This window comes from Carettochelys insculpta, chromosome 13, assembly GCF_033958435.1.
Source record: "Carettochelys insculpta isolate YL-2023 chromosome 13, ASM3395843v1, whole genome shotgun sequence".
NCBI classification, from domain to species: domain Eukaryota; kingdom Metazoa; phylum Chordata; order Testudines; family Carettochelyidae; genus Carettochelys; species Carettochelys insculpta.
In genome coordinates, this window is record NC_134149.1 from 41,089,575 (window position 1) to 41,106,143 (window position 16,569).

At 49.7% G+C, this 16,569-nt stretch overlaps 1 protein-coding gene across 1 annotated transcript in view; it reads left to right on the forward strand.

The window, feature by feature from the left end:
- The first annotated feature begins 8,735 nt into the window (after nt 1-8,735).
- Nucleotides 8,736-16,569, forward strand: part of TNMD (tenomodulin) — a 29,052-nt gene continuing 21,218 nt past the window's right edge. Inside the window, exons 1-2 of the mRNA XM_075007820.1 lie at nt 8,736-8,866; nt 9,011-9,145. Coding sequence (XP_074863921.1) covers nt 8,819-8,866; nt 9,011-9,145 — 183 coding nt within the window. The 5' untranslated portion in view covers nt 8,736-8,818. The remainder of the gene's footprint in view (nt 8,867-9,010; nt 9,146-16,569) is intronic.

The following is a 16,569-nucleotide window of genomic DNA, read 5'->3' on the forward strand; positions in this document are numbered from 1 at the left end:
TAGGCCTCATTTGGAGTACGGTGTCCCATTCTGGGTACCACATTTTCAGAAAAGATGTGGAGAAGATCCAGAGCAAAGCAACTAAAATGATTAAAATATGACCTATGAGTGAAGACGAAAAGAATGGGGTTTGTCTAGTTTGGAAAAGAAAAGGGACAAGATTGCAGCTTTCAAGAACCTACAAGGGTGTCACAAGGAGGAGGGAGAAAAATTCTTCTCCATAGCTTCTGAGGACAGGACAAGAAGCAATGTTGCAGCAAGGGAGGTTTAGGTTGGACATTAGGACAGGGCGGTTAAGTACGGAAATAAATTGCCTAAGGCGGTTGTAGAATCTCCAGCCTTCGAGATATTTAAGAGCAGGTTGGATAAATATCAAACAGAGATGACATAGATCCTCAGTCCTGCCATGAGGGCAGGGACTGGACTTGGTGACCCTCTAGAGGCCCCTTCAAATTCTAGTGTTCTGTGACTCTATGATCACCTTTCAAAAGAGAAGCCTGGGAGCAGGACCATCCCAAAGGGTGGGGCTGCCACCCCACCAACTCCCCACCCCCGTTCGGTAGGTCCCTCCCCTCCCCCACTCCACCTGCTGGCCCACTCCCCAACCAGGATGGAGACTACCTGGGGCTGGAGAGGCCATAGCGGCAGCCGGCAGCAGCAGCTAGGGGGTTGCCTCCCTTTGCCCCACTCCCCGGCACTCACCACCCGGGTGGAGACCACATCCCGCTGCTGTGGAGGAGCAGGGTTCCCCAGGCCAGGCCCCTCACTACTGCCACTCCTTACCACAGGTCATCCCCCGCTCTCCTGTCCATAGGGTGGCTAGGGTAGCCACCGGGGGGCCCCAAACGCGCAGGGCTTGGGGCACTTGCCCCACTTTGTCCTATGCATGAGATGACTGCTGGGAGCTCAAGTCTGTAATGTTGCTGGACTCTAAAAGTCATGCAGCGAAAAAGACACTGGGTGTTTTACTTAGCTGGTCATAGGTTACTGCAGTAACACCTTCCCCCCCGCACCCGTTTGTCCCCTCCCTCCATGACTGGAGAGAGGTCACCAGGCCACTCTGCCTTGAATGGTCCCTTAAAATATCTCTGAAGGGGAGCCGTGTTAGTCAGTATCTGCAATACCGACGAGGAATCCTGTGGCACCTCAAAGAATAACAGATTTATTTGGGCATTAGTTGTCAAGGGTAAAAGCCTAAGAATCAGAAGAAGCGTTTCTTACCCATGAAAGCTTGTGCCCAAATAAATCTGCTTGCTGTGAAATAGGTGTTAATTACATATGCTCATCAATCTGTTCCCCCAGATATTTCCTGTGACACGCGGAGAACCATTCCCAGCCCTGAAGAATAGCTCTGTGCAAACGCAAAAGCTTCTCTCACTCGCCGACAGATGTTGGCCGTCCCCGGCTTTGTCCCCCATCTTATTTCTCCTCAGGCAGTAAACAGAATATATAGGCTGCCTCTGAGCGCGCTCTAATGTTAACACCGGTGTGATTAGATTGGATGGACAGATGGGCCGACAAAGAGAGAGAGGATAACATCACTCATCTGAGTATGACAGGCATTGTCCTTCGGCCCCTGCTGAGTGCACACACAATAAGTGGCTGCCACAAGAAATGTCTGTTATTGTTTCCCCCAACACGGCATCTATCTTGGATCACATGTGCCCAAGGCAGGGTAGGGACGGAGGTTCACCCTCTCTCCATTGAAGCTTTGCAGGAAATGCCTCACCCGCACACATAACAGCCCCCACCACTGTAACAAGACTGGTCCTATGCAGCATCCACTTAACAGTGACAAGGATGGAGACATGCACCTTAATGAGCTGCTGCAATGCTGGCTCCTGTGCTGTCCCCTCCCTGGACCATTCTCCTGCCCTCTCCCTGAAGAGACGCTGGGTCTCCCACCCTGCTGGGCTCCTTGCTCTCCGGTTCCAGCATGCCCAAAGGCTGCTCCAAGTCCTCTGGCCCTTCTACTTCCCATTGAGTACTGACACCATCCAGATTCTAAAGTCCATCCAGAACAAAAGCAAGCAGCCTACCTGGTGGGGAGAGGATGCTCGGGGGAGTGGGGAGGGTGCAGGTCGTAGAACAAGCATTGGTGTCAGCCTCTGGCCAGCTGGAAGCATGCTGGGGGGATGAATGACCAGTTGCCATCTCTGTCGAGGTTCTGTGCAGCAGAAATGTAGCAGGGGGTTAAATGCCAGGCTAAGGTATAGAAACGGGGAGATGACTTCTGGTGCAGGAGGGAGCAGACAAAGGGCAACAAAATACGGCCAGGCAATTGCGGGAAGGTAACAAAGAACTACCAGCGTTTGAAGTGATTAGCCAGTGTCCACAATGCCAAACCGGTGGGTTACCAGCCCACACGAAACCCTGACTCAAGAGCAAACCTAATGCTCCAGCCAAACTAACTAGAAAACTAAACTTGGGTCGGGGCAGGGGGGTTGTGTTTGGCAGAAGGAAGCTGAGGAATAACACCAAAGTAAGAGGCCAGGCTGTTTTCAATGTTGCAGCAAGACCCAGGAAAACCTTGCCCTCCAACCTGACTGCCTCTGGGACAGCCCGCAACACAACGGCCTTCTTTTGTCTTAATGCCTCTGTTCATGCACAGAGCCACGTTTTCAGGTGCTCAACTTGAGACTGGTTAGGCCTGATTTCCAGAGGTGCAGAGCAAACTAAGTCAGCTGGAGTAACAGTGCTCAGCATCTCTGAAGAACCAGGTTAAAAGGTCACACACTGAGCTTCCAAACCTGGAGGCACTCTATGTGCATCTACAATTCTGAAAATTTAAGGTTACAAGTTCTACAATTATTCATCATCCTATAGCGCTTGCCAACTTTTCCTGCAGACTGGACCAGACAGGTATTCATTCCTTTTTTTGTAAAACAGTGATTGTTTTTTCTAAAAGTTCAAAAGAGTTCATGAAACCTACAAAAAAATCCTCCAAAATTCTCCTGGCTCTCTTTAGGACAATCCCAAGGACCCAACACATTTGCACGTGTTCAGATTCAAATTCGACACATTAACACGTGGTTTGAACCAGGATGAGAATTTTCTAGGTCATTATAGGGGTTCTTTGGCATACTTGGCTTAATCTAATTCTTGACTCCCCCCCACTCCCTTCCGTCCCCTACTCTCTGATTTGCTCACCTTGATAATATTTTTCTGATTTGTCAACCTTGATTACTGTTTTTGGTTCTCTGTGCCTTAAATATTGAGTCTGTTCTGGTATGGCTATGGTCTGAAGAAGTGGGTCTGTTCCACGAAAGACCATCACCTAATAAATTATTTTGTTAGTCTTTAAAGTGCCACTGGACTGCTATTTCGTTTTGATAGTATATAGACTAGCACAGCTTTCTCTCTGTTACTATTTGCACGTGTATCTTTCATAAGAAACCACTAGGTGGCAGCCGTGGATGCGTTTTTCTCTGACAACGGTACAGGACCGCTTTCAACCACATCATTTTGCTAAACCTAAGAAGAAGGCTAACCCAAGCTTGCCAGTATGCAGTCACTAAGTCCCAGCTCTTTCTTATGTAGGGCAACATGGAGCGCGGCAGGAAATAACCTCTGCAAATCAGTGTGGGGCTGGGCAGAATCAGTCCTGGGCACTTTTCATCTCTGGGTACATTACTAGTCAATCCTCGCCACAGCTCAGGAGATGGATGAGGGAAGAGCCTGGTGTTCCCATTTGCACAAGGGGAAAGCGAAGCGGAGAGGTGAAGAGCTTTGCCCTACGCCCAGGAGCGTCCTCACCAGAACTGGAAATCAGTCACTCAGGGTTCGCCGTCTCCTGGGTGTGTGCTTGCACCACACCTGTCTGCACTCAGGGTGGACGCTGCTCTCAGAACATCCCTGGCGGGGCCAGCCTCAGCCAGAGGTCAGTGTGTCACCTAGGGCAGAGCTTCTCAACCTTTTTCTTTCTCAGGCTCCTCCAACATGCTGTAAGAAAACCCTGGCCTGCCCGTGACACAACAACGGGTTTTGGTATGTAACAGCCAGGATCAGCTTTAGGCAGTACCGAGCTGGACCATTGCCTGGGGTCCCGTTCCTCATGGCTCCACATGAAGCTACATTTCTCAGGCTTTGGCTGCGTTCCGAAGTGGCAGGGCTCAGGGCCCCAGGCTTCAGCCCCATGTGGTGTGGGTTTAGCTTTCACCTCAGGGCTCCAGCAAGGCTGAGTCTGGCCCTGCTTGGAGGACCACCCAAAACCTCCCCATGGCGCAGCTTAATGAAACTGGAGGTGAACAGGGAGGTGGAAATCCAGAACCGCCTTTGAGAAAGTGGGATCTAGGTCCAAGTCTCAGCACTCAGGCCCTTCTCTGAGCAGAAATCAGTGGCCGGGTAGCAAGGAAGGAGCTCTCTCAAAGATGGATTATCCAGCAGATGTTCTGCCCGACTAACTCTGAGAATGGCACCAACCACCACACACTGGAGGCCAGAACGTCTGGAGGACCTGCCACTGCCAGAGAACAAACACCCTCAGCTGCCTCCTGTCTGTTGTGCCCAGGGATGGGACAAGGCCAGAGGCAGCTCACATCAGCCTCACAAATGAAGGTGCTGCTGGTTGGGAACCATTGACTCCACCTGGGAGCCCAGACAAGCTGATCAGTTCAACCGTGCCACAATCTGCTGCTGCTAAGCCAAGGCAGAGAGCTGACTGCACCCACTGCAAGGCATTGGCACACACACAAGTGCTGGAAGGACTCATGGACTCACCTATCAGTGGAGGCCCAGCTGTGGGGTTGAGATCTGTACTGAGCACGCAGAGCGGCCAATGTTACCTGCCAGCTTGCTGGCGCCACGTTGAACTGAGTCCCTCTGAGCCTCCCCCTCCTCCAGTAACATCCATCACATTACGGTCCCCCAGATCCACCGGTCTCACTCTGAGCTAAGATCATTTTCATCAGACGCAGTCTGCTCAGCAAAGGCTCTCCCCCAGGCTACGTCTACACCACACTGAGATAAACTCAAATTTATTAAATGCAATTCTTTAACGCTGGGTTTTATAAATTCACATTTGGGTACCCTCACCTCCGGACGGCTAGAGCGTGAGATGGGTCAGCCTTCCAGAGCTGCCGGAGTCACTGCCCCACCTTGTCCGACGGATGGGATGGCTCTGGCCACAGAGCAGAGCACTGAGGTGTTACAGCCCAGTCTCTCATTCTGCTGGCTCGACTTCCACAGCAGCATGAAGAACATGGGAGTTTTCCTGAATGAGGACTCCACCACCCCAGCTCTCCTGCTTCTTTTCTCTGGCTTGTTCCTCCCTGGTTCAAGGGCAAAGGTTGCACGCTGGGGGGAGGGGGGGGCTGTTTGCTGGTTTGGGGTAGAAAACTGGCGTTGCAACACAACACATTTTGTCATGAAAACTGTGCGCTTCTTGCAGAATGGTTCGATTACCTTGTCAAACTTAAATGCTGAAACCTGAAATATTTCAATTTGAGCAGTGCCTTATGGGAGATGTAGTTCATTTGCCTCAAGTCCCCCTTCTCCTGTAAGGTCTGTTTTAGCTGGGTTGTGTGTGGCACTTCCTGGGCCCTAGAATTTATAGTGCCTGGGCTACATCTCCTCTGGTGCACCTCAGCTAGGGACTCCCATGATGCACTTTCTCCCTTTTTGAAGGGGGAGACCACTGTACATCATTCATGTCAGTGGAAGGGAACAGAAACACAAGGTTCCCAAACAACAACTCCCATGAGGCACCAGACAATATTTCCTGGGCCTTGTTAGTCTTCAGCCACAACTTCTTGGCATTTCAAGTTTTTTAAAAAAATGGAAAAATTCTGCACTAAAACATTTCTGGCCATGTCTGCTTCTGAGGATTTCTGTTCCCATCCAGCCACCCACAATTCTCTTTCTCCGGGTGTATTTTCTGACTGACAGGCTGCACAACTCCTATGCACACAGCCGTTGACATGAATACAATTTTGGGTGACGCAGGGTTTTTAATCTCAGGAAGCCTCCAACTTGCTCTTGGCTCCGGATGTCTCTCACTGGCAGGAATCGCTTTACGGGCTCTCTCTGAGCTCAGGGGCTTCAAAATAAACCGTGTGTTCCAAACAGCGAGTGTTGTTTTGTCAGAGGAGTTCAAAGACCTGAGCTGGGCTCCGTGAAGGGCCGGTAAGGAATTGTTCCTGACATCCACCAGTTTAGCGTTCGCTTCTCAGCCAGCATAAATAAGAACACAAGACACCCTGCCTGGGCTCTCTTTAGCCACCCAGTGCATCTGACGCTCACGCATCTGGCCATTGGGTTCAGAAGAAGATCAGAGTTAAACAGTCACACAGATTTCTTTCCAAAGGGTGTTTTGGATGCTGGCATTTGAGTGGTGAAAAGCAGAAGCCTCTATAAACACTGTATCTTCTACAGCTCTTAGTACCTTTGGCAGGGCTGGGAGGAACTAGGAACACGCCCATGACAGTTCTGAAGGGGCCCTGCTCAACCATGTCACTGCCCCATGGGCCAAAGCCTCAGCTGGTGTAAATCTGATTTACCTCAGCTAAGGATCCAGCCCTGAGTTGCTGGAGAACTCCGTGAGACACTTACTGCTTGCCTTTTCCTACGGCCCCACGTGCCAAGTGGTCGTATATCTGGCGTGCTGTGCAGTGAGCTGGGTCCCACCACCTGGGCTCAGATACTGCCAGCTTTCCCCCTCCTCTGACCTCCTGATCAGCACCAGCTTGTACCCATGGGCTAGTGCATGGCCCTAACTCTCACCAAGAACTGACCGAAACCGAGTCCATTTACTATGCTCTATTAAGTTCCATGCTTGTGAATCAACCATCTCTTGGTGCTAATTCAGATGTCCAACTCATGCCAGAGCTACTGTACTTGCCATGAAAATAAAAAACATTTACCTGGGAACCATGATAAAATAATAATGCTTAATTCCCTTTAACATATAGCAAAAAGCATCCATAATCGGAATAAAGCAACGGTGGCTGATTTCAAGGCCCCGACTGTACCTCCTTCCCAAATCAAAGTGCCCTTTTAATAGAACTTCTCCGAAGAGTCATTGAAACATTTGAGAAAGACACAAAATAGCTTTTTTTGTGCAGAGCAAACATTTGTGCAATGCTGAATAATAACAGAGAGGAAGCCGTGCTAGTCTATATACCATCAAAACGAAAAAGCAGTCAGTTAGCACTTTAAAGACTATCAAAATAATTTATTAGGTGAGCTTTCATGGGACAGACCCACTTCCTGGTACGGCTATGGTCTGAAGAAGTGGGTCTGTCCCATGAAAGCTCACCTAATAAATTATTTTGATAGTCTTTAAAGTGCTAACTGACTGCTTTTTTGTTTTGATTTGTGCAATGCATTTCATTTTGACGGAAATTTTTTCAGTTTTTCAATGAAGAACTGAAGAAGCAAAACATGGAGTTTATCCATTTTCAATTTGCAGCACGAAACAATATTTTGATTCAGTTTCTAGTAAGCATAACTTACTAGTTTTGGAAAAGTGAACATTTTTATTACCAACAGCCATTTTTGAACACCAAAAAAACATGAGGGGTTTTATTCATTTTTCCAGTAATTCACTGTTTTCCTGAATTTTCCCTCAAAAATAATTGGCGCTGACCAGTTTGACTGGTTAATGTCATCTTTTTCCAGTGTTGGCCATGCTTTTCAGACTAAAAATAACCTACACCTACTGGGTCCTGACCTGGCAGCCTTTGAAATGTGAGGCATACAGCATCTACATTAAGCTGCACAGCCTACAATTAGATGTATAGATGGCGATGCTTACTTCCGATGGGTAATCCCTATTCCTAGGCCATCTCCTTAAATCTAGAGCCAAGTTGTGACACTAAATAGCCTCCTGTGAGCTTGTATATGCTAATATTCTCACACACAAACACTCTCTCTCTTTCTCTGGTATTTTACAAGACAACCACTTTGTTCTGATTTATCTGCGGTGTGCTCTCATGCTCTCAGCACCATGTTGAGATTATTTTATGGTCCTGGAAGAAATGAGGGGATGACAGAATTATTAGGTCAGAGATGCAATCACATTCAAAAAATTAGCGTGTGCGCTGGTGGGGGATGAGAATGTATGAAAGAGGCCCTGAAGCTACATGAAGACAGCGGCTTATGAGTTTGGCTACCAAACTAGATGGACGTTAAGCATTTTGGAGAAGACTCTTCGCTCCCTTGTATCAAAGCAGCCAGACATCAACGAGGGTACACCCATTTCATCCCCCAGCTAAAGGACCAGGGACTGCTTCTAAAGTGCTCCTAATAAACACTCATGCAGATAGCAAGGGCTACCGTGCTGATCCAAAGCCTGGCCCTGCATGAGCTCACAGATGCCCCAGGTGTCAGGCAGGAGGGAGGGCAACATTAGAACATTCACTGAAGAAGCTGAGGGGAAGCACAGCTAGAAGAGTTAGACAAGGGGGGAAAAGACAGAGGATGCTTAGACAAAGAAAGGGCACCATTCTGCTGTCCAATGTTAGTAAGCAGATACAGAGCTTATTCCCTGCAGCTGGCAATGCAGTGTGAAAGCTGCTGTATTTTACCTCCCCCTTAGCCACTTCCCAACCCACAGGGCAATCGCTTGTCCCCCAGCCCCACCCCCATACACAACACCAGCCTGGATGAAGTAGGCCCCCTCGCACATAGCATTATCGACTCCTATGGCAAAGCAGACTTCAGTGTGACATATTGGAGTCACTGCAGCACAGAGTTTCTCCTCTCTGGCATGTGCTGTCCTGATCATTCGTAACTCCACCACGGCAGTGGTTTCTCCAGCCTCTCTACACACACACACACATACACACACACAAAGGGACGGGAATTTTACTTGGAGACCATGGAAAAGAATTCTCAGGAGAGTCCTGAGGTCTGCCACTTTCTAGATGTAAGTTAACTATTTTTCTTTACCGCTGCAGAATTTTCCATGTGATATTTATTACCTGGAGCATAACAGCTCTCTGATCTATAGTTAGCACTCCTTGGAATGATAAGCAGACCACTGGATAATGCTGTTTTTGTAATTAATTAGGCAGAAGCAGCCAAAACAAGAAAGAAGATCTGCAAAAGATACAAGAACTGTGGATTGCTCTTCTGCACTCTGGCAATTTTTCTTATTCTGATATTTTTTGGTGTCAAATATTTCTGGAACCCATCACCTAAAAAAGTAAGTAAATATTTGCTGCTCCAGCATGTTACAGTGTCAATTCTATACAGAGAGTTCAAGCAATCTTTCTACGTTATTGCATATATCAGTGTTGCTAACTATTCACTCTAAAAATCCATACAATATTGTGATAAACATTTCCTTACACTCCAGAATATTCCTGCTGATTTTTTTTTCCTTTTTTATTATTTAGATCTAACCTTTAGTGCTTTTAGTGCAATCTTTTCCATAATTAATAATTGCACCAGATGGGATTTCTGCCATAAAGAGTTAAAATTACTTTATTTCACCAGCAGCTAATTTTATGACAAATATAAAAATATTTTCCATTTTGTTTCAATTATCTTACCATAAACTAATGGAAAAGTCATTATCCCACCACATAAAGTGGAGAGGAAGCCAAATTCCAGAATGATCGAATATCATGATTTACATTTTTTACTTTAATGTGTTTGCAATGTGAAGGGGTTTGCTTTCAAAGGAGTTTCTGCCAACTGGATTGTGTTAATTTATTTTCAGTTCCTAAGCCTGTAGTCCCACTTACCTCGATTGTGCTTATATAAAGTGGCACAAGAGAGATTGAAACAGAACCCCACCATGGGCCAAAGTAATGCCTGGTGTAACTCTGCTGACTTCACTGGCCAAGTAATTTTGGGTCCTTGGCGGAATTTCACTTGTATAGGAACTTTACCCTTAGACTTCTACTTTCTGTTTGATGAGATGTTCAGATAGCAGCTATGAGAAGCCAATCTACAAGTGATAAACTGGCTACCTTCCCCTCCAGATCTGATCCTCTTCACACACCAGCTTCCTACCCCACCAGTTAGGAACATGAAGAACTAACACACCATTGTAGGTTGCTGTGATCCCTAGAGTCCTCTCTCCTGTCTACCAGTGGCCAAGGCCACGTGATTAGATAAACACCTACCTCTAGTGCCTATTCCAGAGCATTATGGAGGTGCCAAAATATGAGGTAATGATAAGAGCCGGAATGTAGGAATAGCTGTTTGAAGGGGAGTGGGAATCTTTGATGGGCATTGAGATTTACAATATGGGGAAGCCCTTTTTATTCTAGCCCATCTACAGTTCCGATTCAGACCTCTCACGACCAAAGCAAGATTGTTAACCTCCAGGCTGCCCAGCTGCCTTTGCGTTATCCTTGCCCCCTCGTGCGAGGAGTGTCTATATTAGGCATTCCCTCACAACTGGATGGGTACCAAGGCTTGCCTGACTTTTCCCCCTGCTTAGTCACACCGAAAGCCAGACTCACACTTGGGCCCAAAAGCAGACGGGTGTGGTGTGTCTCACTGACAGAGATTTGTCTGCCATGCACAAGCCCTGACTCTGGGTGCTGGAAAGACCCCACTTGTCACAACCCTCGTAAGCACCTGGCAGGGTGTGTAGACTCCCCACTACAATCCCGAAGCAAGAACGCGGACCCCAGCACCAACAAGCTCCTTGCCTTTTCCTGTCCTTTGGGCCCCCTCCCTCCAGACCTCTGATCCTAGCTAAAGTCCCAGGACAGAGAATTGTCCAAGAACAGCCTGGGGCTGGAGCTCACTACATCTGCTAGCTGGAGCTGTTGTCTTCAGTGCAATATGGGCCATGGGACAAAAGCCCAGCTCTCTCAGATTCACCACAGCAGAGAGGGCTTGTGCAAGACCTAGGCACTATTTGAGCTGTCCTTCAGTCCCCTTGCCACTGCACTGAAGGGGAATTTCTGTGGCACCTACACACACCCTCTGCTCCGGGCTGAATTTCACTCTGTGAGAAAAGGTTCAATGGAATTGAGGTGGAAGGGGTTTGATGGGAGGAACTTCTATGACCTGCCTGTGGTGCTGCTTGTATGGGTATCTGCCATGCTCACGTCAGCCCTGGGGCTGCCTGGAAGCCGGGTCCTGCCTTTGTTACTTTACTTGACCACATCTGTTTAATATAAGTCTGCTCTGAATAATGGCAGCATCTGGTGGAGATATTTTCATTCCAATCAACTGCACCCGTAAGGCCATTGCCAAGCAGTAGGTTTGTAACCGGGTTCAGCTGAGAGTCCTGCTCTGACAGCATCTGGCTGGGCACAGAACTCCTGCTACTGGCTGAGGGAAGGTTGGATCCTTTCCTGTCCTGGCCTAGGGACACACGTGGCTCAGACCTCGAATGCTGGTGAACTGCTGAGCTCAGGAAGGCGTAGCCTTGGCTGCTACGCTGACCTCCAGGGAGATACCTGAGTAGGGTACCAATCAAAGGGGCCCTGGCCTGGTCAGCCAACAATTGCCTAGCAAAGAGCACCACGAGTTCATTCTGGCACACACGCCAGCAGAGACACCCAAGGGGCTGGTGGCATCGCCCTTATTCAGGGGCCACTCCCTGCTGCAGGCTAGGGCTGCCCTGACGATTGTTCTGATTTGTGGCAATGCTGTTTGCAAAGGGCCATGATCACTGGTGTATTGGTCCTCCCCACCCATGTCCCCTCCCACCGCCTAATCTGTACCAATCCTCTCCTGCCCTGCCTGCATCGTGTCTCCAGCCTGGCCACAGCCACCTCATGCATCTGATGCTGCTGCAAGATGGTAGCCCAACTTACCTTGTCGTAGGCACAGAAGGGCCCAAGGGCAACAATGAATCCGGCCCTTGTCTATCAGGCAGAGGAGTGGATGAGGACATCAGCCACAACACTCATGGAAGTTCCTGACGTAGCTACTGACTTGGCGTGCATGAGGCTCTGGGTCAAGCCCCAGCAGTGACAGATAAGCCCCATCTAGACCATCATTTCAAGTGGCTTAGATGTGACAGTTCTGTGAAGCACAGAAACAACTCTCTCAAACATGGAAAGGCCTGGAGAAGAATAAACCTGTGTGCAGTGGCACTAGAAACCCCTTCCCTGGACACATGGGCCCAGTGCAGCTCTCTTTCTACAGCAGTGGTTCCCAGACGTTTCAGCATCACTCCCCACTTTTGACTTTTGAAAAACCCTCCCACCTCCCCACCTCTTCTTTACCACCATCCAACCCCCTTTTAACAAACAATTCAATTCATACCAAACACAAAAACCTGATATAAAAATGTTATTTAAAATTAAAAATAAGCACAAATGGTTTTTCTTAGCCCTTTGTGGGTACCAGGTGCAGCCCCAGCTAGCTGGCTGCCTGAGCCCTGTGCCAGCCTCCAGAGCTGCCCGTGCCAGCTGCCCACCTGCCTGAGACCTGCTCTGCCAGATCTGCCCCTGGCCACCTGAGCCCCACACTGCCGGGGCCAGCTGCCCACTCCAGCTGCCTGAGCTGCCCACCCAAGCTCCACACTGCCAGGACCAGCTGCCCTCCCACCAGCCTGAGCCACCTGAGCTGATTACTGCTGGGGCCAGCCGCCTGCCAACCACCTGAGCCCCGTGTTGCTGGGGCCAACCACCCACCAAAGCCCCACACTGTCAGGGCCAGATGCCCACTGACTAGCCTGAGCCGCCCAAGCCCCACATTGCCAGGGCCAGCCACCTGAGCCCCACGCAGCTGGGACCAGCTGCCCACCCGCCAGCTGCCCAAGCCCCGTGTTGCGGGGCCCAGCCACCAGTCTGAGCCACCTGAGTCCCACAACGCCGGAGCCAGATGCCCAAGCCCCAAAACTCCCACTAGGAGGCTGGCCACTTGAGACCCTCCCCTCCCACAAAGCCAGGCACCACCAGCCCCTGGCTTTTACTCCATCCCCATCACCTGAGCCAGGCACCCCCAGTGGCCCATCTAACCCCTCCCACTCCTCCTCCTCCCCCCCCACAACCCACACTCACTCACCTTTGCAGGAGGCAGCTACCTCCACGTGGGTCTTTGCCAGCTGCCTGCTTTTCATAGCAGCTGTGCTGGCTCACTTATGTAAAATGGCAGGGGCTGAGAGCCAGAAGCAAAGGCTGGCTCTTTCTTGAGGAGGGGGAAACTGGGGGGAGGCTGGGTTGCTTTGCACACCCCCCCCCCGGAATTTCTTCATGCCCCCCAGTTTGGGAAACCATGTTCTACAGGGGTGGGTCTAGCTGGGACTGGTCCAATAAAAGTTATCACCTCACCCACCTTGTCTCTCCACAGAGCCAAAAGGCCTTAGTCGAGAAAGACTCCCTTCTAAGCACACCTCGGTTAAGGTGAGAGGCATCCATTTTAAATGTCAAACAGCCCAGGCCCCAGTGTGATCATTCTAACCCTGCAGGAACTGTCCCACAGCCAGACCATTTATTTTCTTACCCTCAAAAAGAAATAAAAACTTCAAACCTCTCAAAGCTGCAGCTGGGTCACAGAGCCTCTACTGTTCCTTGCCCAAAGCCTGCCAGCCAGACAATGGGAGCACAAGCTGTTGACCCTTTTAGGAAAGGTCTTCACCATGCTTAAATGAATGCTTAAGGGAGACAGACTGTACAATGTAAACATTGCTACTGCATCTCGCTGCTCCGTGGAACAGTGAGGCAGGGAGAAAGCAAGAGCAAGCGCACGATGTTATCCAAATACATGAAGGGTCAAGCCGCCAGGGACAGAACTATTACTTACAAACATCTAGGAGACAAAACGATAAAAAAAAAATAAGGGCATTACAAAGCGCTCAACAAGAGAGTCCAAAAGAAAACTAGCAAGAAAAGTGAAAGACCAGGGTCTTCTGCCTATTACAATCAAAATTGGCAGCAAAGAACAGGAATGTCGTGTTTGTGCCCTTTGTGCTTCCCTGCGCTGTAAAATGAAAGCCTGAACTGTTTGTGAGGGGGGTGTTGGGGGCAGGGATTTTCCTACTTATTTGGATTATTTTAATGTTAGAAGCGTCAGGTCTTGACTTTGCTGTGGCTGGAGGAGCTGAGAACGCCTTCTGTCAAAAGGAGGCAGGCATTTTATTCTTTCCCAAAGAAAGATTTTTCCCAGGGGGTTGGTAGAGGCTGAAGAAACAGAGGTCCCTTCCAGTTCTAGTAATCTCTGTGTGTTAGCAAGAGCAAAACATTTAAACCAGCCTGTCCAAATATCCCTTCTCCTCTCCCCTCCTTCAATGCCAGTTTCTGGAGCTTTCACAAGACAACTCCTTCTCCAGCAGCCCATAGTCCTCCAGGAAAATCAACCTAGGCAGGGATCGACCTTCTAACGTTAATAAATAAATAAACTGAGTGTAACAAAACCCTTGTTTAAAAAGCCCTTCTGGCTCTGAAGCAGTAAAACACAACAGCAAAGTATTTTTCCCCTTTGCAGTTTGCCTTTGTAGCTGCGCACTGCTCCCCCTTCCTACATTAACACTGAAATGACCAGAATCTGCCCTTTAGAAACATTGCACAAAGCAAAGATGATAAGATCCCAAACCAAAGCGATGATCACAGTAGGGAGAACCATTTCCCCACACAAATTCGGAGATGACTCACAAAATGATCAGGATCTATTTAGTCCAGTTAAAACACTTACAGCTCTCCAAATAAGCAGCAGCTAAGCCAAGGCTCCAAACGGGTTACTTGGCTAAACTCACAGGAAAAATCTCTCCCCTGAAACAGAAGGGGATTCTAAAATAAGTCTACAATGGTTTCAGGTTCTTTAACAGGATGATTTAAAGCACACCCTGCACTGTGCCTCTCTGAGCAGACAGCTCTCCAACGTTTTCTAGCCTTTCACTTAATTTTTCCATACAGTTAAATCTATTAACATGCATATTTAAAAAAAATCCTGAGTGTAGCTAGGGAGAACGGCTCGTGATTGTCAGGGAGACACGGAACATTATTAATGCATTTAAATTTTTCAAGCAGGAGGCAGCGTGGGCTAGTGGTTAGCTAGTTTCTATTTCTGGCTCAGCCATTTGCTTCCTGAGCAACCTTGGACATGTCATTTTACTGCCCCGTGCCTCTGTTTCCCCATCTGTAAAATGACAGTAATGCTATTGGGCATCTTGGTAAAGGGCTTTAACCTGATGCGTAAAAAGCACACAACCAGAGCTGTGCTATTAATGAAAACCCAGCCAGCTCTGAACTAGCAGCCTCTCTGTGCCGGCACTGAGGAATCTGTCCTCTCATGCAGATTTGAACTGAGGGACGTGTTTAAAGATGGAAATGACTAGCCAGGCAACAGGTATTAGACCTGCCAGAAGATGGCAATGACTCTCTGTGCCAGTATTTTCCTCTGTATTCACAGCAAAGTGAAAGCCGTGCTCAGAACGTCCATCCCAGCCAGGGGGGTGGTGGCCGCCAGGCACAGTGGCCGTGGTGTGGTTGTGCCCCAGAGACACTGAGGCAGGATCTGGGCAGTGCCCATCTTCAGGGCCCCACAGAGCACAGCAGGGCTCAGCAGGACCCTGGTTAGAGATGGTAGGGGGAGGTGCAGGCATGGATTCCTCCTGCCTCCTGCTTCCAGTGGCACCCTGCTGTGCGCTCCCCTGCTCTCCTGCCACAGGCAGGCTGCCCAGGCGTAGGATTTTACTTCAGGAGGACTGTTGCCTTAACAGCCCAGGAGAGGCAAGTCTCCATTCATCCACAGACCACGTAACCCCAGTAGCACAGTGCAAGCTCCCCTCGCCCCGACACAGGCTTTGGCCTCTGCTGAAAGAGCCAACAGGATGCCAGAACCTGCCAGCTGTGGCGTGGACACCTGGCAACCGGGACCTAGAAGGAGGGCCTCTCATCTCACTTCACACCGGCTGCTGGCCAGCCACAGCTGGGGGAAGACTGTCACCTGGCGGCAAGCTGTCTGCGGAGGAGGAGCTGTGCAGTCCACTGCCAGACCCCAGCGCCAGCTGCAGCAGGAGAGATGAGAGCTCCAGAGACGCACTGAAAGACAGTGCAGGGGATGTGCAGCAGAGGCAGTGGTAAAAGCTCCTCGGAGGCCACTGAACTGCCCTAGAGTTGTGGTCAGGCACCAGGGGTACTGTCTCTCCACTCTTGTCTCTAGAGAGGCTTCAGCGCCCTTTGCTGGAGGCCTCTCTTTAGTGAGCCTCTCTTTTCGAATCTGAGAGACAGCTCGCCAGCTTTAACTGCTGCAGGAGGGTTGCTGGCTTGCTTCAGATAGCATCTGCTACGAGTCAGCCTTCACCAGTCAGGCATCCACAGAGACTGGGGGCAGCCTCGCACCGTCTACGCTGGCAGCAGCCACAGATACTCGTGCGGAGCAAACCAGATTGTCTCCGAGATACACTATTAATGCTCTGCTCACCTCTTTCGGCACAGGGAGGGGACCAGAGATGTAAGGTACTGCTGTGCTGGAAGGGCTTAATGATTGCCTTCCAGATCAGCAGTGGGGAACCCCCAGCCCATTGGCTAGATCTGGCTCATGAGGCTTGGGGCTCAGCTCCTGCACTCCGACCCTGCAGCCCCCCCAGCGAGGTTGAAACACTAGCACTGGCTGCCCACTTCAGGGGGACAGCCCTGAGCCTCGTGGGCCAGAGCCAGGCAAGACAGGACTGGATCCAGCCCATGGGCTCTGCCTGGCTGTGGGGAAGTG